Raw genomic sequence first — 23,654 nt, 5'->3', positions numbered from 1 at the left:
TCTTTAACACAAGCACATTTCTTTCAAATTTACTGTTGTTGGCTGGGCGCGGTGGCTCAAGCCTGTAATCCTAGCACTCTGGGAGGCCGAAGCAGGAGGATCACTTGAGCTCAGCAGTTCCAGACCAGCCTGAGCAAGAATGAGACCCCATTTCTACCAAAAATAGAAAAAATCAGCCAGGTGTGGTGGTGCCCACCTGTTGTCCCAGCTACTCAGGAGGCTGAGGCAGGAGAATTGCTTGAGCCCCAGGAGTGAGGTTGCTATGAGCTATGATGACACCACTGCACTCTAGCTCGGGGCGACAGAGTGAGACTCTGTGTCAAAAAAAAAAAAAAAAAAAAAAAAAAGTTTACTGCTGTTTTTCCTACAAATTTCTCTTTTATCATTTTAAAAGCGTTGTGGAGTAGTGGAGAGAACACTAGGCTCATCTGAAAATAGGCTCTTCTACCTACTGGCCTGGCCGAGCTTCCTGAGCCTGTGTCCTCATCTGTGAAAAGAGGACAGTACCTCCATTCGGAGCAGATGTCAGCCTTAAATAATGTAACACGAGGAAGGCAAAGCACGCAGCGCACAGTGCTCACTTGGGGCTTATCTACTGTTCCTTTCCTATCTAGACAGAATCGTGTCTGGGTTGTAAATCCCAGCATAAAGCACTTTCCATTACAAATGTCAAAATCATGTGCATAATAGTTGAGAGGCTGAGGAAATCTTGTAACTGGTGCATTATTCAGCTCCTCGGCCATTAGTGGGGGGTTGTGTTACATAACTCATTTTTCAAGGGGATTGCTGTTCATTTGTGTGGAGATGCTGAACATATAACTACTACACCCATCATTTGTACATAATCAGGTAATTATTGCCTTCTAGGGGGTGCAAATTCCATGCCCACAAGAAACTTAACAGTTTAATCATGAAGATAGCGTGCGATTAGTCTGTGCGGTCAGCAGTAACAGACAGTAGGCGTGGGGGCCGGTCCTTTGGAACTCACTGCTGCAGTCCTGGGAAATACATTTCAAGGTCAACGTCATCTTTGGTTTATCCGCTGAGTCTTTTTCTTGTCTCATGTTGTTCACATTGGACAGTTACTTTCTTATACTGAATGGAATTTTATTAACGAATTAGGAATGTCGGAGGCCATTTCTTTCTGCCCCCCTTCCCTCCCCAGTCCCAGCCAACATGGCTTTTCTCCTGGATGGTTGCAGTCGTGTCCTGACCGACTCTCTGCTTTTGCTCTTCTTGCTCTACAGCCTGATCTCAACACATCTGTCAAAGTGACTTTGTAAGGAAAATATAAGTCACATCGTGTCATTGCCTCTGTGTGATACCCTTAAATAACTTCCTTTCTCATTCAGTGTAAAACCCCAGATTCTTACAAAGGCCTGCAAGACCCTGTATGAACTGATCCAATGGCCCCTGCAGCCTCATCGCCTACCCCATGCCCACCCCCACTCCACTCCTGCCTCACTGGTCTCCTTCCTTCCTCACACTCCAGAGCACACAGCTGCCACAGGGCCTTTGCACCTTCTGGGCCCCTGCCTAGGACACTTTTAACTGTAATATCTGCTTTGACCACTTCCTCACTTCCTTTGAGTCTTTGTTCAGGTGACCCTTTCAGGGAGACCTTCCCTTATATTTGTTCACTGCCTCTCCCCCTTTAGAATGAGAATGTAAGCTCCCCGAGGACAGGGACATTGGGTCACTGCTTTATCTCAAATGCCTAGACCAATGCCCAGCGCTTAGACAGCAGGATTTGTACGTGTGTATGAGCGTAGGTGTATGTAATGAGTGAATAGAAAGAACAGTCTCTTGCACTTTCCCTCTCAGTTATGTTGTGATGATCATTACATTTCTGTAGCTCCTGGATTTTTGTCAGAATGGGAGCAGCCATATATATGGCACGTTGGAACAGTTCCCTAATTATGCATATGCATGTATTCCACATGCCTCGTGGTATTAAAAGCTCCATCTCCACTGTCAAGAACTTTCTAAACATAACTCTAAAACCAAAGCATATTAAGAAAAGAAATTGATAAAACTGGTTATAATTTGATCAAAAGATTGATAGAATTGACATGAAAATAAAATTCTATATTATAAAAATAGAAACAAAGTTCAAAAAATTAAAAAAAAATGGGAAACAATTGATTAAGTATCCTTAATACAGAAAGACAGGCTGGGCGTAGTGGCTCACGCCTGTAATACCAGCATTTTGGGAGGCTGAGGAGGGAGGATTGCTTGAGGCCAGAAGTTCAAGAACAGGCTGGGCAACATAGTGAGACTCCATCTCTACAACAAGTAAAAAAAAATAGCCAGGTGTGGTGGCTCACACCTGTAGTCCCAGCTACTCGGGAGGCTGAGGCAGGAGGATTGCTGGATTCTAGGAGTTGGAGGTTACTGTGAGCTATGATGACACCACTGCACTCTAGCCCAGGCAACAAAGCGAGACCCTGTCTCAAAAAAAAAGCAGGAGAGCTCTTACAAAATTAGAACATAATAGAAGGATAAATATAAACATAGACAAAGAAAAGTAGCCAAAACTCCTAAACAGACAAGACTTGAAATAAGATATACACACAACCAATAAGAACCTCACAGTAATCAAGGAAATGCAAATTACAACAACTTGGAAAAATGATTGGCTAATACTAAAAACATTCAGGGTTGGAAAAAGTATAGGGAAATTGGGCCTTTATTAACTGTTGGTACATATGTAAAATTGATAAAATCTTTGGAGCTGGTGATCTGTTATTTATGTATATTACTATATAATTTGCTAACTTAAGAGGGAAATAATCTAGATGTACCATCTATGCACACACACACTGAAATACACACACACACACACGCACACACGCAGTCAGGCACCCCTCTGGCCCACCTTGCACCTGTGATTAGTACTCTAGGGTGGATTCTGAGCAGGGGTGTGGCAGCACTGTCGCCTAGCTTGATCCAGGTGCTCACCCGTACACCAGAGAAGAACGCTTCCATCCCACCATGTATGAGAGAGAGTGAACGGCTCCCCGAAGAAAGATACCCCAGACGGTTGGTGTGTTCGTTTCCTAGGGCTGCCATGACAAAGTACCACACACTGGGTAGCTTAACGACAGAAGTGTATTGTCTTGCGGTCCTCTGGACTAGATGTCTAAAATTAAGGAGTCAGCTGGGCTGGTTCCCTCTGAGCACTGTGAGGGAAGGACCTGTTCTGTTCCTCTCTCCTGGCTTTCAGTGGTTCTCTGGCCATCGTTGCTCTTTCTTGGCTTGTAGAAACATCACCCCCACCTCTGCCTTCATCTTCACATGGTGTTCTGTCCTTGTGCACAGCTCCGTGTCCAAATTCCCCTCCTTATAAGGACATCAGTCATATTGAAATATGGCCCACTCGACTCCAGTAAGACCTCATCCGAACTTAGCTAATCACATCTTCAACAGCCCAATTTCCAAATAAGCTCCCGTTCTGAACAACTAGGGGTTAGGACTTTAACTTATGAATTTTAGCGGGACACAATTCAACCCGTAACAGTTGGCAGCTAATGCCCAGTAGTGTGTTTGCATGGGCACCTGTGTGTTTTTCTCTCTCTCTCTTTTTACATAGATGCCATTGATGCCCTGGTGGCTTCCACGTGCACAGTCTGCAAGTTCTCCCAGAGGTCTCAGAGCAGAAAGATTCTCACACCAAATTAAAATGGGCTGGAATCACACGGCTTACTAAATCAGTGCAGAACACACAACCAGATGCAAAGGGACAGAGAAGGCCTCATGAGCACTCTCAGGACAGGGTGTCGGCGAGATGGAGGGGCCGAGCCACCTGATGTGCAGTGTCCTCCTTTCCTCTGCATGTCAGCCATCCTCACTGAAGTGTGGTTAGGAGGACCCGCGTCCAGGTTCAAGAGGGGGGGACAACAGGGGAATGTTCCCCTGGGCCAGTGGCACACAATGGATCAGAGTCTTGCAGGGATGAGTGTGCCTGGCTGTACCTAATTAAACTGATGCACGGTTTGGGCAGAGTACACATGGAGCTAGAATGGGTGTCCCCAGTGGGTGGTCAAGTTAAGACCTCGTGAATATTAAGTTCTCATGTATATATTTAGTATTCAGAATATTTGGTGCTTTTGTATATTTAGTCTTAAGTATGTGGAGGCACCCAAGTGGCTCATGAGTATTAGGTATCTCTTGGTCCCTTCATCCTTCTCTCTCTAACACACATACACTCTACTTGCTAAGTACTTCCATATTCTAAATGCATCTCATGAATTCTGCCTATGTCTAACAAACTTTTGCTTACTAGTTGCTTAAAACATCTTAAAATAGAATGTGCCTGTGCTTTGCAAACTGCAAACTTACTTATCTAACAGAATTGAAAATTCTCAAAAGCAAACGCACATCAGAGTTACAGAAGCAAGGAACACCCTCCCAGCAGCTGCGGCCACAGGGACTATGATTTGTCCCTGCAACAGTTACCTCCTCTCTGGTGTTTGACCCAGCAGAATTAAATGATACCAACGTTATTTTAATGCCTGAAGACTAGCTCTAAACTGAGGACTTTGTATTTGCGAGCTTTTTTGGTCATTTACCGTTAGATATGATTTGGAGGCGTTGCAAAAGGAAAGTGCTTGCTTGGGAAGCAGAATCGTGCACTACAATTTCAGGAAAGGCTGGAACTTGATGTCCCTTTGGCACGATAGCCTGGGCCAAATCCCCAAAAGAACTTGGCCTTGTGTCCATTTCTACTTTTTTTTGCAACTCTGGAAATGGAACCTTTTGCGAGGTAGCTGAATTCAATGAATCCTCTCAGTTTGGTATTGCTAGTGAAAATTTTTGAATAAAACAATATGGAACATTTTCAGTCCGGCGTAATGTGCTGACCGAAAATTATTTAGACTTTTTTTGTGTCTTCATATTTATGCTTTGATATCTTTAGTTTCTAAAGGGTTTTAAAAATACGTTAGTGTGGAAATAGCAAGAATAACTTGAATTTTTAAAAAATTGTGTAGAAAACGTTACCTGTGTTCACTCCATCCCTCCAAGTATGTGTTTCCTTTTTCTTTGTGTCCTTTCTCTCCAGAGAACGCACATGTGAGTGTTGGGTATTAGGCAACGTACATACTTGTATATTTATGATAGAATCTTAAACAACTCTTAATTGTGCCTTCTAGATAAAATCTGGAATTTTTCCTGGTGAGTCTGAAAAAAATTGGTAGGAAAATTAATTGCCACTTACTGTGAGTGTGTGTTCTGAATGTGGGAAAACAATATTATGGATTATTTCCTAGCACTATTAAGAGGTGACACTTATTTTCTAAGACAGATACCCTTTCTAAGAACATTATATTTTTATGAATTTATTTATTTCAATATCCCCTGAGAATATAAATAAAACAAATTAATTTCGTATGTTCCAAACTGGTGTCGATTATAAAATTGGCACTGGAATTTGGTAGTCTTGTCTAAAGTTTAATATTCTTTGTTTATGTGGCCATTAAGAAAAAAATTATTAGTGATTTAAGCATTTTAAATTAATTATTCAATTGAAAAGTATGGCTTTAAAAAGTTGTCTAGTTATTTATATAGTTCCAGAGAATAGAAAATAGGAAAATATTTTCAGCTAGTTCTACAATTCTGGCATTATTTTGATACTAAAGTCCTGAGCAAAAAACTATAAGTCATTCATTCCTATTAGAGAAATTCTAAACAAATCAGATCCAACAATGTATTTTTTTAAATGCTGTATTGTAACCTAGTAGGGCTTATTCCAAAAACACAAGCATGGTTCAGCCTCAGGAATGTGTTCCTGCATTATGGAAATGATTGATAAAACCATACAGTCCTATCAGTGGTATTTAATGAATGCACTACTCCATCCAGATTTTTTTAAAAATTAGCAAATTATAAATAGAAAGGAAATTTCTCTATTTGGTAAAAAATGGCATCTACTAAAACCCTGTATGGTGCCACATTAGATATATCCTCATTAAAGACAGCAATAAAGCAAGGATACGTGCTGAGCTTGCTGTGATTCAGTATTTTAACTGGTGCTCCCAGCCAATTAATAAACAAGTAGAGCAAGAGACAACACCGTCATTATTTGCAAATGATCTGAATGTTGCCATAGAAAATCCAAGAAAATTAGAAAAAATTATGAGAACTCCTAAGAATAATGTGACATATACAAAATCAACTTGCAAAAATCCAAAGTTTTCCTACATACCAGCAACGCTCACTTGGAGAATAAAATGGAGCAACAAGCCAGGTGTGGTAGCTCATGCCTGTAATCCCAGCACTTTGGGAGGCCACAATGGAAGGGTAGCTTGAGGCCAGGTGTTCAAGACCAGCCTGAGCAACCTGTCGAGACCTCATCTCTACAAAAGATAAAAAAAAATTAGCCAAGCATGGTAGCATGTGCCTGTAGTCCCAGCTACTCAGGAGGCCGAGGCAGGAGGAACCCTTGAGCCCAGGAGTGCGGGGCTGCAGTGAGCTATCGTAGTGCCACTGCACTCGGGCTTGGACGACAGAGCAAGACACTGTCTCTTAAAAATAAACAAATAAATAAAAAATTTTAAGTTTAAAATATTAAAAATCAATGGAGCAACAAACCCCTCTTACAATTGCTACAAGTACTAGAAAATGCTTATCAGGAAGGAAGGCTGGAATAACTGGAAAAACAGGCCCCATCTCTGTGTTAACAATGCAGTCGCTACAGATTATGCCGATTTTAATTTATCAATAAATATGGTCCATTTAATTTGGCAATGATTTGTGCATTTTGTTCTTCATGGCTTTGTTTGGAAGCAGAAAAAGGTAGGCAGTGTTGTTTCTTATTTTACCAGTGAGGAAACCGAGGCTTCAGGTGGGTTTTGTGACATAGTATGTCCATTGTGTAATTCATGAGACAAAAGCCTATTTGGTACTAACTCTTGGCCTAATGGCTTTTTTATATTAGCCCATTTTCTCTGCTTTTCAGGTCAGAGTGTGTGCATTTCTTTAAAAATTAAACTGCGAATGAAGTGTCCATTTGAGCATAATTATTTCTCTCTTCTGTGGTGATATTAATTTGTGATTTTAATTTGTAATCATAAAAATTCCTACAGATCATTTTTTTATTTAAAATTATTTTGGTGAAAAGTAAGGGAAAATATATTTCCCCTATTTTAACGGCTGTTCATTGTAATTTCCCAGTGAATGGTCAGGATAGAACTAGAGTTACTTCTGTAGTTCCGCTTGCTCTTGGGATAATGTTAAGCTCGTAAGACGGTCTCAGGCAGTACTTTCCAGCCCCTCGGAGTCTCTGGGGCGAATCCCCCCTTGCCTCTCCCATCCTCTGGTGGCTGCTGGCATTCTTTGGTTTGTGGCAGCGTCATTCCAGTCTCTGCCTCCATTGTGACAGTGCCTCCTCCTCTTCTGTGTGTGTCAACGCTAAGGAGACCCGTGATTGCAGGTAGGACCCACCTGGATGATCCAGGCTAGTCTCTCTCATTGCAAAGTCCCTAACTCAATCACACCCGCGTACTCACGCCCTGCAGGAAGCGTACTTTAGTGGGAGTCAGAACAGAATGTTGAATACTGGTCAGTTGTTACCTTGTTGACCTTGACCAGGTTCCTTGACCTCTTTGAACTTTACTTTTGTCATCTGAAAATGGAATTCATACGTGCCTATCTCAGAGAGTGTTTGAAAGGGTTAAGAGAAATGATGTCGGTTCAAAGGTTATTCCTTGATTTCTCTTTCCTTTACTTGCATTCACAGCTTTGTTTTGCATTCAAAGCTTTGTTTTGACTCATGTTTCTATCTCTGGAGGCTGGCACAATCCCTGGCACACAGTGGTTGCCCAATGAATGTTTACTGAGTGATTTTCTGTCCTCTGAAGAACAGCGTGGTCTTGCGCTGTCATGCACTGAGCCTACAGCTGGGGCAGCTTGGTGGTGATGGCCCATCCAGAAAGCTCCTCTGTGTGACAGCTGAGTGTCATTAATTTAGCAAAGTGGGGAGATGTGTGCAAAGCAGAACCCCGGTGCTGTGGTTTCTGTATAAATAATGTATGATGCAGGAAAAGAACTCAGTCCAGAAAGGGTAAAATTAGAGATGGGGTACAATGAGTGTCTAGATGTCTATATACACACACACACACACACACGTGCACACACTCACACTTCATAGGAGACTGATTTGTCTACCTCGCTGGCCTGTTGTATTTGGGCAGTGTACTCACAGCCAGTGTAGTGTCTGCCTCAGAGTGTGGCCTCACATCCCTGTGAGGTCCCCTGGACTGGATGTTCCGTGAGAACAGGCATTAGTGGTGCAGTGACGTGTGTCTTCGGTGGCTGCTTGGTCAGCATTCGTGGGTGGTGACAACAGACTCAGTGCTGTAGTTCAACCTTCCTGACAACGGAGGAGAGTGTTACTTTGGGGGCAGAGACAGTTATTGATCCAGCCTTGGCCTTGGGTCGTGAGTCATTTGGCTTACAGCGTTCCTGAGTCGCCCGTTGTCCTGAAGATCACCGCTGACTCATCAGTCTCTGTGTCCCAGAGGCCTCCTGCAGTGCCGTGTAGGAGGGCAGGAGCCCAGGGCTGCGGGTGGGGGTTGGTCTTCCACCTGCTGCAGGCTTCTCCAGGGCCTCTTGCCCCGCCTGGCTGGTTGTTGGGAGCAGCAGGGAAGTCCAGGAGGAGGGACAAGGGAGAAGCCACAGCCCAGCGAGTGTGGGGCGGCGAGAGCAGATGGAGCAAACAAGAATGCTCTGAGTCTGCGTGCACCATTGAGGACAGGCTGTGTCAGGTCCTGCGGCGGGCGTTTAAGACTTTTACTTATCAATAATACATGACATTTAATGCCTATCTAGGATTAAACTAACCCTGTTAATCCCAGTGATGCTTTTTAGCTGTTCCTGTCAGGTACTTGTGGCATCATGTTGGCAGACCTTGAAAGAGATCTTTAGTGGAGTGAAAAACTCAATGTAATTTACTAGGAAGGAGTAAGGAGAACAGACATGCAAGAGTATTTTGGGTTCTAGACAGTATTGGAGTTAGGTGAATGCAAATGTTGGAAATGGAATCTGGATCCTTAGAGAATGTCTGAAGTGTCGGGAGAGGAGATCTGATGACCAGAGCAGAGGAGAACAGCATCCCAGGTGTAGACTCAAACTGTCAGCTGTGTGGTGGAGAGTGAGTGGCTCATACAGGGAGGGGTCACTGTGGACGGCCACTGGGTGGCTTCATGCATTCACTCAGTGCAGATGGAGAGTATTTCTGGACCAGGGTCGGGTTCACATAGGAGGATGAAATATAGTCCCTACCCTTTTTGAGCATATCCAGTAGCAAGGAGCTAGATTAGCAAACAGAATACAGCAAGTTCTGTACAAGCACGAGAGGCTGCTGTAGGAAGAGGTGGGTGTGAGCTGAGCCCTTCTTGCCTAAGCAAAGGAGAAGTTCCCTGGGCTTAGGTTAATCTCACGACTGTATGGGGCAAATTGGAGTGTTTTCCTAGCAATCTTTAAATCTCTCTCTTCTGTGCTGCTTAATCTGTTTAAAGTAACTGCTAAGGGAAAGATGCTTTTGAATTATGATGATTGTACTGTTATTGACAGATCTTAGCCAATAACTATTTTCATTTTCTCCTTAGTGTCAAATCAACAGTGCCTTGACTTCTTTCCACACTGCTTTGGAACTTGCAATCGATCAGAGAGAAATTCAACATGTGTGTCTGTATGAAATTGGTAAATATACAATGTCTGTCCAGCTTCTCGTTATGCAGCAGTATTAATGCTTTTTCCTGCGGTTTTTCATTATTCCTGCCATTAAGTTTGTGTCTTTGCAAATGCTTGTTGCCTTATGTAATAGTAAGGACTTCGATTATTTATCACAGCATGTGCAACGATACTTACCTCTCCTAGTCTCATTACTTCTTTATAACATTTTGTTCTTTATAGCATTTTGATTTTAGGATAATAGGTAATGTTAAGTGAATTGATTAAATAAATAACCATTTATGAATACCTCATTTGTGCATTAGAATTCACAGCTTTGTTCTTCCTTCCCACCAATGTTTACTTGAGAAGAAAAATAGGGCCTAACAGAGAGTTGGACTCCAATCCCAGCTTTTTCATCAGCTAGCTCTGCGACCTTGACCTTGGACAAGTGGCCCAAACTCTCTGAGCCACATAGTTGCCATTGGAGTTAAGGTGCCTCCCTCATAGCCACCGTGAGGCTTAGATGAAATAACGTGCGTGAAGCCTCATGCCGGATGCTTGGTGCAAAGAAAACCCCCCATCCCTGTTAGCTGCTACCTTCTGCTCCTCCCCTGCTGGAGATAAATTGATAAACAAACTTGGAAGTATTTATTTGCACAAGATTTTCCCTCCCTCCTTCTCCAAAGTTGTCGCCATGAGTCTTCGGGTGACTGCACTAAAGCTCTCTGATCCTGTTACATTAGTCATTTCAAAATCCTTTCATGTAACAGTTTCTCCATTGTGCTGAGAAGGGTAAACAAAACTTTGGGCTTGAAACAAACCAAAAAAAATATTTTTAAATAAGGGGCTTATACTTTTTAGAGTTTCAGCTTAGCTCATACTGTAAGGTCACATCCTATGGCTCATAGAAAAGGAATGACAGAGGAGGGAGAGGAGAAATGATGGGGTAGTGACAGAAATTCAAAGGGGAATTGGGACTCAAAAAGCTGTCTGCAGAGGGACAGGGAAGCAGAAACGGAGAGTGCTGGGGAAGCAAGTGACACCTGTCAGTTTGGGGCCCTGTGGACATAATTATCTTCCTGAAGCCTTTTAAAGAAAACTGCAAACTAAAAGATTAGGAACTGCCTGATAGACGATATTACGTTTCAAATGCCTGTTGTTTAGGAAGAGGAAGTGAAGTACAACCCAGTGGAAAATGTATTTTTATGTCATCTAAACTCTGCTAGAGTTCTGTGTCATGGCCATAATAAAGAATGAAATGTGTTTCAAAGAACTTGAATTAAAAAGTCTAGCTTTGATGGCCTTTTTTGGTGCCTTTTGAGATCTGTGGCAGCATATAGCATTAGAGCTAAAGGAAGCTTAGAAATCAGCTAACTCAGGCCTCGGGGAGGTTAACTCAGGAATAAGTATTAATAGCAACTCCGCTGCTTCTTCGGGCTCAGTGCTGCCTTCTACATCTATTTCATATTCAAATCCTACCCCATCTCTATTATAGAATAAAAATAATTAGTCCAAATGTTTACTCTAAACTCTGTCAACATCATATCCTATAGAATTTGACAGTGAATCTTCTGGAAGTGTGTATCTCCCCACCCCCCCATTGTTTAAAAATGACAAGTCCCAGATTACACAATTACTTAGTGATGCACCTGATTCTAGATTTTTTTTTTTTTTATGGAGGCAATATTGTGTGAAGGAAAGAGTGTTGGACTTTGATCCACAATTCTTCCTTCTTACTAGCTATGTGGCCTTGAACAGGTCACAATCTCTTGACACCGTAGGTTTTCTCCTTGCTGGAATAAGGACACTATCAGCCACCTTTGCCAGGTTGTAGGAAGGATTAGAAAGAGTTACATCAAGTGCCCAGCACAGCGTTTGGCACATACTAGAGGCTCAAGTGACGGGAGATGCTGTGATCGACAACGGGAATAAAACTCCTTCCATTTTAGTTGCTGCAGCTCCTTACCAGAATGCTGGTCTCACAGTGTTTTGATCCAGAGAAGGTGGATCCTTAGCTCCACTGCTGACATGCAGAGGGAGGGTGGGCAAGTATTTAATTTCTCACTGGCTTGCTGTCTACTTCTGGCAAGATTTTGAGAATTAGTAGTAATAATCATCTGGTGAGCGCTTTAAGACTTTTTGAGGCTGTCGCTAAGTATATAATCTAGCAGCGTTGCTTCCACTACCCCTTCTTCTGCCTCTGCCAACTCTTGGAGAAGCACTGCTGTGCTTGGGTTAATCACACGACTCTATGGAGCAAACGGGAGTGTCTTTCTAGAAATCTTCTTGCCATTCTCTTCTCTACTGCTTTATCTGTTGTGAAATTCGAAGTGCTTTATCTCACTCGAACTTTACATTGAAAGTAGGTAAGGAAAAAAAATAATTTCTTAGGCTTTCAGGTTAAAGTTTTTACGAGTTTCATAGAATGTTCACAGAGAAAGATAGCAGTATCAGAAATTCGTAGCTTAAATATGGGACGCAGAGCTCACTGCCGTAGGGTCGTGTGCTAAAAATATTTCTTTCCTAGGTTGGTGCAGCATGATAGAGCTCAATTTCAAGGATGCATTTGATTCCTTTGAGAGGCTAAAGAACGAGTCCAGGTGGTCCCAGTGCTATTATGCCTACCTGACTGCAGGTGAGTAGATGATGGTCCTCGCGGTGTGCCTCTCTCTGTTGTGAGTCAGGTCACCTGCCATCGGCAGAGGGGAGAATGACGGCAGGGGAAGCACGGTTGTGCCCCTCCTTATTTTTCCCAGCATGTTGACATTTTGCAACGAAGCAAATAGAAGTTGGAGTACTGTGTTCACAGACCCAGCTGAACACTGAGAAATTCCGCGGGACCCCGGGTGCCCTTCTCACCCCGTGTTTCCTTCTCACCCCGTGTTTCCCCTCTGGGCCTGGTTCAGTCCTGTGCTCAGTGTTGGGCATGGTCATTGCAGGGTTTTCCTAGTCTTTCTACATTTCACCTTCAACAGCCTCAACCTGCTCTTACCCGCTTTCTTTACATGCTATATTTTTTATTTATTAGGAATCTAAAGAATTTTTAAGAATTGAGCATGTCTTTTTCATTGTGTTAATACTTTTGTTTGATTACAAAGTTGCGTAGGTTTTGAGTCATCGGCTCCAACCTTGTTTTGCCTATTGACCCTGTCATGTTTGCAGTGTGATGTTGCAGAATGCGAGAGATTTCAACCACTGCGTATCATCATAGTAGGGACACTTGTAATTTCTGTTTTGAATATGAGTGTTTCTTGCTTTTTTTGCTCTCGTATGAGATAGTTAAAGATGTGCTGCCACCTGGTGGACAAAAAAGTTGTCTGCGCCCTGCGATGCATAAAGTGCCATGTGCTTTAGAATTGCAGAAGGATGGAATTGAAGAAAACCAAGAGGTTGTACATTTTCTGCCTTTAAGACGAATTCTCTTTATGCGGCCACATAAGTTATTCTTTTACTTAAAATTCAAGACTAACTCAAACATTATTTTAAATACCTCCAACACCTTCCCCTTTCATTCCATCCCTTTAACTGATCTTATTTAAAATAAGATAGAATTGATTAACACTGGCCAATAACTATATCCTGGATATCTTAAAATCCCAATAAAATTGTATCAGTCCATTAGCAGTCAGTTCACACCTCCTTATTGCAGTCCCAGAAGGGCATCCGTGTTCTATGGTTCTGTGTCTGATGTTTAAATAGGGTTATTTTTGATATACTCGATAGGACGCTATGTCTCACATTTAAAGGAATGTTTATAGGATTTGAAGGCATCTCAGATGAAAGGAGCAGCTGTTTATTGAGCGGCCTTGGTGTATTCAACATGCTGAAGAGTGAGTGGGTGAACCCTGATTGCATAGCCTGGGGAAGAGAGGCCTGCACACAACTCAGCAGTCATTAGGAGTAATGAGGTCGCACAGTCAATGGCTGGCAGCTATTGGTTTTTAAATTTCTGTTGAACACAGAAGAAATAAATGTACCCTGTGGCTTTGTAAAGGAAAATTTATTCTCCAAATGTTTGGAAATCCCAGGACTATACCAGCTGTAGGGGAGAATAAGCATGGAAGATTCTACTCTCCATCTCTGCAAGGGGATTTTTGGAGTGAGGGTAAGATGGGAGGGGATGGCTCTGGGGCGGAGAGTATGCGAGGCAGGAAGGAGCACACTGTCCTGCCGTCAGAGAAGGCATCTCGCAGGAGCTGCCGTTTGAGTTGGCGTGAAGCACGGGTACCTGTAGACAGGCGGAGCTGGAGGGGGTGGGACCAGAAACACTGCCACTGGGGCCTAGTTCCTTGTACTATTTTTTTTTTTTTGAGACAGATTCTCACTCTGTTGCCCAGGCTACAGTGCCATGGTGTCAGCCTAGCTCACAGCAACCTCAAACTCCTGGGCTCAAGCGATCCTCCTGCCTTAGCCTCCCGAGTAGCTGGGACTACAGGCATGTGCCACCATGCCCAGCTAATTTTTTCTCTATATTTTTAGTTGTCCAGATAATTTCTTTCTATTTTTAGTAGAGACGGGGTCTGGCTCTTGCTCAGGCTGGTCTCGAACTCCTGAGCTCAAAGGATCCTCCCACCTCGGCTTCCCAGAGAGCTAGGATTATAGGCATGAGCCACTGTGCCGGGCCAGCTTGTACTATTTTTTCTTGTGATAACATATACATAACAAAATTTACCATTTTAACAACTTTAAGTGTACATGTCAGTGGCATTATGTACACTAATGTTGTTGTGTAGCTATCACCAGCATCCATCTCTGGAACTTTTTCATCATCCCAAACTCAAACTCAATACCTGTCAAACACTAATTCCCCATTCTCTCCTTCCCCTTGGCCTCTCATTACCACTGTTCTATACTTGCCATCTCTTATGAATTTGACTCTTCTACCTGCCTCCTATAATTGGAATATATTTATTTGTCTTTTTGTGTTTGGCTTATTTAGCATAATGTCTTCAAGTTTCGTCCATGTTTCAGCATGTGTCAGAAACTCCTTCCTTTTGAAGGCTGAATAACCTTCCATTGTATGTATATAGTGCATTTTTATCCATTCATTCATTGATGGATATTTGGGTGGTTTCCACCTTTTGGCTATTGTGAGGGATGCTTATCATGAACATTGGTATACAAATATCTGTTCAAGTTCTTGCTTTCAATTTCTGTGGGCATATACCAAGAAGTGGAATTGCTAGATCATATACATGTATATGTACTATTCTCAAAATTATATTGAAATTATAAGTTATCAGAAAAGATTAGACTATCACATATGAGATGGTGTAAACTTAGTCCTAATGGAAGAACCAGGCATCAAAGTTCTGTTTAGGCCTCATATTTTAGGATAGATCAGAGACTCTCATGCTTTTAAACATCTGCATCTTTTAAAGCAACTGTGTATAATTTTACTGCAAGAGGAGTGGGTGATGTCATTCTCCAGGGTCTGAGGTATTGGAGTTGCAGACCTTTGGGGGTGTTTCAGATGCTGACACGGTTGCTGGTTATGACTGGCTTTCTTTCTCTTTGATTGTGTGACTCTGTAAGAATGTTCTCAGTGATCTAAGAAAGACCTTAAGCCTCGGGCAGCAGCAGTTATTCTTTTTCACTGGTTTTCTGTGCGACCTTAGCCAGTGCTTAACTTTTCTAGACCTCTGCATCTTCTGATCTATCAAACGATGGGGTTGGTTACACAAGACAAATCACTGGGCTTCCTTCTGGTTTTGAAATGTTATAGCTCTAAGTGATGAGGTCATTTTGGATTGGTGCAGACCCGACATCTGGACTGGGGATGCTCAGTAACTGGGAATGGGGTTGTCCCTTCCTGTGACTATCCAGCCTAATCCTCTTCTCCCAGCAGGAATATCCTGCCTTTCCTATATCCTCGGCATCCTCGGCTTCCTGCAACCCTGGCTGCTTCTGGCCTTTGGCTCTGCCCACAGTTGCCTGTGCGGTGACATGCGTGACCCTGGGCTCTGCTCAACCTAGTTTAGGGGTGCTAAAATAAAGAAGGAGGAACTAGCAAATCAATTTTACCACATTCCAACTGGGGAGCAAAAAGACCCACAGGTGACTAAGACAGGATCTAACAAAAAGTGAGTAGAAATGGATTCATTGTCAGAGAGGTTGAGAGGAAGGAGACAAAATTTCATTCAGGAAACGGGGCTGAATCCAGGTGTGAATTTTGGAGAAGGGTGAGGGAAGCTGCAGCAAAGGGAGTGTGATTACACGTTTGTGTGGGGCGTGAGGTGAGAAGAAGATGGCGTGCAGACCACCAAAATCTCACTCATTCTTCAAGACTCAGCTCCACTTCTCCTAGCTCCTCAAAGCTTCTGATCACTCCAAAGAGAAAAGGTCCCTTCTCTTTCTGAGCCTTTCTAAAAGCACTTGGGTTCTCCTACCCTAACTATTCCCATCGCTGTATACATGTAGCTATGGGACTCTACCCCAGTGTGTGTGTGTGTGTGTGTGTGTGTGTGATCTCTCCCTAACTGAGATTTCAGCTTCTTCATGGTGCAAGCATGTGTGTTTCTTCTTCATATTCTTGCTGGTGGCTTTTAGGTGGCAGGTGGCTAATGAACACGTAGAGCTGTGGTCCCCAAACTCCAGGCTGTGGAGTCCATTGCCTGTTAGGAACTGGGCTGCAGCAGGAGGTGAGCGGCAGGTGAGCAAGCAAAGCTTCGTCTGTATTTACAGCTGCTCCCCATCGCTGGCGTCGCTGCATAAGCTCCACCTCGTTAGGTCAACAGCGGCATTAGATTCTCGTAGGAGCTGGGACCCTACTGTAAACTGTACATGTGAGGGACCTAGGTTGCGGCTCCTTATGAGAATCTAATGCCTGAGGATCTGAGGTGGAGCTGAGGCGGTGATGCTAGCACTGGCGAGCGGCTACAAATGCAGATTATCATTAGCAGAGAGGTTTGACTGCACAGAGACCATAATATATCAATTGTTGCAGATTCATCAAAACTCTATCAGTGAATGGCAGGTGACGATCTAATACTAATAAAGTGCACAATAAATGTAATGCACTTGAATCATTCTGAAATCATCCCCCATGCTCCCCATCCGTGGAAAAAATTGTCTTCCATGAAACTGGTCCCTGGTGCCAAAAAGGTTGGGAACTGCTGATGTATAGGACTAATCATGACTTTCCAGGATGGGGGGATATCCTTCCACCATGAAGCTTTTGGAATCTTCTGGGCTCCTCATTGTTGTTGCCTAGATTTCTTTAATGCTACTTTCTGAGTGTGTGGGCTCCAACTACACTGTGACAACAGCTAGGGACTTTGTTATGTGTAAGAGGACAAGGGCCGTGACGTTCCCCATGTCCCCCCAAAGCTCTGCGAACACAGGCACCTGGGAAGTAGTTGAACTGATGGCATGAGGCCCAGCAGGACGGTGCCGTCCTTTGTGTGATCGTCTGTAAGCCTGTTTGCTCCCATGTTTTCCCAGCGTCATGGCGCTAGGTATCCCTTAGTGGCATTTGCCCCAGTACTTAAGAAATACAATTACGGTTTCTTACAGTGTGTCAGGGAGCCACTGGCGATGTGGACGGGGCACAGATTGTCTTTAAAGAAGTTCAGAAACTCTTCAAAAGGAAAAACAATCAGATTGAACAGTTCTCGGTGAAAAAGGTATGTTCGAGCCTATTAATCTGGTGTATTACTTATGATCGGAGTTTGTAGCCAACACTACCTTGGGCAAGTTTTAGGAAATTATATCCAAGGCTGGCAATTTACTTGCCACATAAAACGCAGTTCACCACAATGGAAAGAATTTATTTCATGGTGTACCTCCACTCTGAATAGGAAGTATTTGTATTTTGCTATAAAGAATGAAAGCAGATTTTTTTTTTTTTAATGGATAGAGGCATTAAAGACTCTGTGGAGCTAATGAATGTATCTCTAGAGGGAAATTATCTGTCTAAAGAATTAGGTAGTTTCAGAAGAACACAAATTAGCAGAGCCTAGTGAGAGACACAGACTGGTGTTCAGGAGAATGAACAAGTCACATTTTGATGTAATAAAAAGCAAAAATTTACATGACATTTCCCAGCAGAAAGGCCCAGGACTATAGGAACAATGTCCCAAATTTATTGTGTACTTTTTAGAATAAAATTTTGCTGAATTACCTTGAGTTATATTAACATTGTATATCCTGAATTTTCCATGATTTTTAGTTTTATAAGTTTTTATTGAATGAACATTTAACAAAGTTGTGAGTATAAATTGGCTTATAATGTGGAATGCAATTGAGATCATTGGCACTAAGTAGAAAATTAAATGGTCAGTAGAACCATAACTGAAAGTTGTCTAGTATCAGGTAGGTCATCCATATAATATCCTTTGAGTTATTATTTGTCCCCAAGCTTTATAAATTCTGTTGATTCAAACTAAAATGAATCCAGTCTCATCTTCAAGTTTTTAGAATATACCCTGGATCTTGTTAGTAGGTTGAGTTGGATGATGAATGAAAAGTATATCAACCAATATGTTAATAACTGGAAGCAATTTTTAAAAATTCTTTAACTTTTTTATTTTTATAAAGAGAGTCTCGCTCTGTTGCCCAGGTGGAGTACAGTGGCATTGTCGTAGCTCGTTACAGCCTTAAGCGATCCTCCTGCCTCAGCCTCCTGAGTAGCTGGGACTATAGGCTCACGCCACCATGCCCAGCTAGTTTTTCTATTTTTTTGAGACATGGGGTCTTGCTCTTTCTCAGTCTGGCCTCAAATTCCTGAGCTCAAGCGATCCTCCTGCCCTGGCCTCCCAGAATGCTTAGATTACAGGCGTGAGCCACCCTGCCCAGCCCAAATTTTTTAAATATAGAGAAATTTTTATTTTTAGCTTTGAAGGAGAGGGCCATTCCTGTTGACTATGAACTGTGTACTTTTAATGTGTCCAAGGTATATTTTTTAATTTGAATTTGGTTTTGAAAAAAATGTAGCCTAACCATCTAACTGCTTACAGGCGGAGAGATTTCGGAAACAAACCCCAACCAAAGCACTGTGTGTGTTGGCATCCATCGAAGTATTGTACTTATGGAAAGCTCTTCCGAACTGTTCCTTCCCCAACCTACAGAGGATGAGTCAAGGTAAAAAAAAAAAAAATAAATAAATAAAATAAACAAACCCAAACTATACACATTGGCTTCTTTTGTCAGTGCAGTATTCTTCAGTTTCTCCTTAATATTATCTGATTCAGAGAGAACAAATATGTCCTCATTCTTGGATAAAGGGAGTAGTGATGAAGAACATTCCATGGCTTAGGAGACAGGAACGGGAGGCACTGGTGTGGACAGATCTGCTTGCCTTGTTGGGAGGACAGGGTGATGCTCTTACTGTAAATGTTATTAATTCTGTAGCCAGGGGAGTTGCTAGAAGCATACTTTTTCCCCAGTAAAAGCACTGTGTTTCATTTAGGTGTGATTCACACACATCAAAAGCACGAATATTAAAGTGTACTGTTCAATGAGTTTTGACAAGTATGTACACCCTGGTATCCACCAAGCAATCAGAATCCAGAACATTTCCACCACCCCTAAGATTTCCCTTGGGCCCCTTCCCAATCAGTCTCCACTCCAACGCAACCACTGTTCTGATTTCTGTGTCTGTATATTAGTTTTGTCTGTCCGTGACCTTCATATAAGTGGAATCATACAGTATGTCCTTTTTTGTGCATGGCTTCATTTGTTCAGCATAAGAACAAATGAGGTCAGTGAGATCTGTCCATGTTGTAGCTGGTAGCACTAGTGTGTCTCTTTCACTGGCTAAGTAGTATTCCACTATATGACTATACTTAGACCACAACTTGTTTATCCATTCTCCTATGGAAGGACATTAGGTTTGTTTTTGATTTTTTAACTCTCACGAGTAAAGCTGCTACAGACATAAGTGTACAACATAAGTTTACGAGTCTTTTGTGTGAACATACCTGCTCATTTCTCTTGAGTAAATACCTAGGAGTGTGATTAGAAGCCTATGTTTTTGATTCATGTCTTATAAAAACCGTAAGATATAGGTTGTGATGAGATAACCTTGATAAAGTCATTTTTATTGTAGTTGGAAAAGTTCGCAGGGAGAACAAACTAACTCTCTGAATAAAACATAAAAAATTAACATTCTTCTAAAGGTTTAGTGGTAGATGTAAGAATGGCTCTTTGTACTCTAGCAAACGGTTTGCTCCACACTGCACCCCAGAGAAGAACAGGCAGACAGCACTGTCGCCCCCATTTTGTAGTGACGCAAACAGTCAGGTGACCTCCCCTGCTCCCTCAGGAGCCTGGGCAGGTGCCGCAGCTCTGCAGGCCACACGCTGGGGAGCAGAGCGTTCACCTGTCCTCCACACAGCTTCCTCTCCCTGGGAGTGTGAGGATTTTGAAATTAGACAGCTCGAAGTATGAATATACGGTGAGACTGCTGTGTTAAAATAAAAACACACGCATCCAAAGGATGGTTCATAGACAGTAATTATCTTTGGAAGTATGTTCTTATATGTATGCTGCCCTTTCCTAAAAGAGATTTAGTATTGATATTTTGGACATAATATTCCAGAAATAGTTTATAAACCTCTGTGGAAAATTTGTCTGATTTTTCTTCGATCACTCTTGTTTTTGTCCAAATATGGCATGAGCCATTAAGTCATATATTTTTATCATCAGACCTCTGTGCAGATGCCTTTTGCTTATTTCTTTTAAAAAAAAAAAAATCCTCCTTCAAAGGTCAAAACATTGCTGGTATTGCTATTCTAGCAGCCAAAGGAATAGAATTCTGTAAGAAGTTTTGCATAGTGGCCTTGTAGTTAGAGTAGGTGTATAACCCCTCCCCAGGAGCAACTTGAAAGGAAAAAAAGTTTTCTTGGATGTGTTAAATTCTGTAGTGTTCATTTAAAAAGGATTTGCACAATTTAAATCCCATCCCTTGTTGTTGAAGCAAGTATAAGACATCTACTAATGTCTAACTCAAAGAAATAATGAAGGATCTTAAGTATTTTTTTAGTGTACAAGTGCAAGATCATGTATTTAGAGATAAAACACAAATGCAAAGATAAGATAGGCGGTAACTGACAGGCACAAGAACAATTAGCACTTAAGTAAGATTTGACTAAACGTTCTCTGAACCCCCTTCCAGGTATCAAAATAAACTAACAACAAAGATGTGTTCATGTAGAGGGAGACAGTCTCTGGAGTGAACATGAGATAATTCTCTAATCTTTGTTAAAAGTTAACCCAATTCTGAGATCTATTAATTAGATTATGTTATTCCCCAGTGTTAAGCAATAGTGATACAAATCAATCCAACTGTATGGAGTGTGGTGAAGATCTTTGCAGAGGAAATGTTATGTTCCAGAATAAACTGAGAGTGGGCAGTGTGTGTCATAACATTTATTAAACTCTTTCCAAATGCCCTCCTGGTTTTGTGCATTCAACTTGTTAGAGTCCCCCTCTGTAATTCCCTTTAGCAGCAGAGCTAGTTTCGTCCCTATATCCTTGTCTGGTGGTTTCATTCAAAGCCTTCTCCCCACCCACCTGGCCTTCTCCACTGCATTCTTCCTCTGCATTTTAAAGATGTTCCTTTGTACTCTCAGCACAGCGGGTAGAGTGATCCTGTTAAAACCTAAGTCAGATTGTGTCAGCCTCCTTCTCAGAACCCTCTGTGGTCTCTCATATCATTCCAAGTAGGAGTCCAAGTCCATTCAGCAGCAGGCAGTGTCCACAGTCTGGAACGCCCAATGCCACTGCCTCTCCCTGCCCTTCCCCTTGCTCACTGGGCTCCAGCCACACTCCTCCTTCCTGCTCTTGAACACACCTGGCGCGTGCTGGCCACAGTGCCTTTGCACTTGCTCTTCTCTCTGACTGCAAGTGCTCTTCCCTCAAACCTCCATGTGGCTCCTTCACTCATTCCTTTCAAGTCTTTATTCAGAAGTTACATTTTCAGGGAGGCTCAAACTGCCTTTTCCATGCACAGACACACACACTCACCCCTTCCTGGCTGTACTTTTTACCTTAGCATTTACACGTACTTAACAAACATATTTTGACTATTTGTCTTTTGTGTACACCTCCCCATAAAATGTAAGCTTCTTCAGGTCAGGAATATCTTTTTTCTCTTGGCAAACATTTTACTTATTTTTAGAATCAGTGTTTTTATTTGTTTGTTAGTTTATTTATTAGAGATGGGTCTTGCTATGCTGCCCAGGCTGGACTCAAACTCCTGTGTTTAAGTGATCTCCTGCCTTAGCTTCCTGAGAAGCTGGGACTACAGGAACATGCCACTGCACCTGGCTTGTTTCTATTTTTTAAGTAATTCACAGACTTACAAAAATAGTCAAACTGTTCGGAGGGGTATGGAGTGCAATGTAAGTGTCGCTTCCATGCCAGACACCCGGTCTCCTCCTAAGACATAACCACAGGTCGTAGTTTTTAGGGTGACCTTTCTGGAGATCTTCTCTGTGTTTATATGCATAAGTGTGTGTGCGTGTGTACACATACAATTACTCAAATGGCAACATTCTCTACATACTGTTCTGCCCTATGCTTTTGTCATTTAACAATATTCTTGAGATCATCTAATATCAACACATAGATCTACCTCATTCTTTTTAATGTCTTTGTAGTATTTCAAACTGTGAATATTGATAATTTGTTTAACTGGTCTCCCCAGTGAGCACATAGGTTGTCTCCAGTCTTTTGCTACAAAAATTGACTACCCTATGCTTCAGTGCCTGTACTTACACATATATCCGTGCATCTGTGTGCCTGTATTAACTGTAGGACAGATTCCCAACAGTGGAATTTCTGAGTCAAAAGGTATGTGCTGTTTAAATATTTTTGTAGATTTCACAAATTTCCCTCTAAGAACATTACACCCATTTGCAATCCCCACAGTAATTTTTTTTATTGTTAACTATGAGGACGACGTTGTACAGCAGATCTCTAGAACTTTTTCATCTTGCATAACTGAAACTTTATACACACCGAACAGCAAATCCAGCATTCCCCCTGCCTGTCCCAGACACTGGCAACCACCATTCTGCTTTCTGTCTATGGATTTGACTACTTTAGATAACTTTTATAAGTGGAACCGTGTTGTACTCGTTTTTCTGTGACTGGCTTATTTCATTTAGCACAATGTCCTCTCTGTCCATCCATTTTGTTGCATATGACAGGATTTCATTCTTTTTTAAGGCTGAATAATATTCTATTGCGTGTATAAACCACATTTTCTTGATCCATTTGTCCATCAGTGGACATTTAGGTTGTTTCCATATCTTGACTATTGTGAATAATTTTGCAATGAACATGAGAGTGCAAATATCTCTTTAAGACCCTGATTTCACTTCTTTTGAAATAAATACCCAGAAGTGAAATTGTTGGATTATATGGTAGTTGTATTTTTTAATTTTTTGAGGAACTTCCATACTGTTTTCCATAGTGGCTACACCATTGTACATTCCCACCAGCAGTGCACAAGCATTCCAGTTCTATCCTCATCAACAGTTCCTATTTTTGTTTTGGTTTTTATCATGACCATCCCAACAGATATGAGGTAATATCTTCTTGTGGTTTAGATTTCTATTTCCCTAATGGTTAGTGATGTTGAGCATCTTTTTCTCTACCTGTTGGCCATTTGTATGTCTTCTATGGAGAAATGTTTATTTTGGTCCTTTGTAAGAGCAGGAATTTTATGTCTGTTTTGTCACTGTTGTATTCTAAGCTTCTAGAACTGCCTGATAAATAGTAGGTGCTCAATAAATATTGAATGAACGAATGAGTGTAGTGAATGAATGAGCAAGTGAATGAATTGCATTAATACTTCCTCAACACTGCTGCCTTAAGAGCTGCTTTTGTGTTCTTTTTTTGTTGGGGATATTCCAAGCCTGGCTTTTGGGGCAACTCCTGCCTCTGCAAGTTCAGATTCTCTTCTTTTTTTTTTTTTTTTGAGACAGAGTCTCACTCTGTTGCCCAGGCTAGAGTGAGTGCCGTGGCGTCAG

The 23,654-nt window shown here is 42.0% G+C and overlaps 1 protein-coding gene across 1 annotated transcript in view; it reads left to right on the top strand.

Moving 5' to 3' along the window:
• TTC39C (tetratricopeptide repeat domain 39C) overlaps window positions 1–23,654 on the top strand; it is a 106,835-nt gene that overhangs the window by 76,577 nt on the left and 6,604 nt on the right. The window contains exons 7-10 of the mRNA XM_069468178.1: window positions 9,609–9,702; window positions 12,203–12,310; window positions 17,191–17,300; window positions 18,633–18,756. Coding sequence (XP_069324279.1) covers window positions 9,609–9,702; window positions 12,203–12,310; window positions 17,191–17,300; window positions 18,633–18,756 — 436 coding nt within the window. The remainder of the gene's footprint in view (window positions 1–9,608; window positions 9,703–12,202; window positions 12,311–17,190; window positions 17,301–18,632; window positions 18,757–23,654) is intronic.

This window comes from Eulemur rufifrons, chromosome 5 (genome assembly GCF_041146395.1).
Source record: "Eulemur rufifrons isolate Redbay chromosome 5, OSU_ERuf_1, whole genome shotgun sequence".
NCBI lineage: Eukaryota > Metazoa > Chordata > Mammalia > Primates > Lemuridae > Eulemur > Eulemur rufifrons.
Note: the sequence above shows the minus strand (reverse complement) of the source record. Positions and strands in the feature narration are given on the sequence as shown.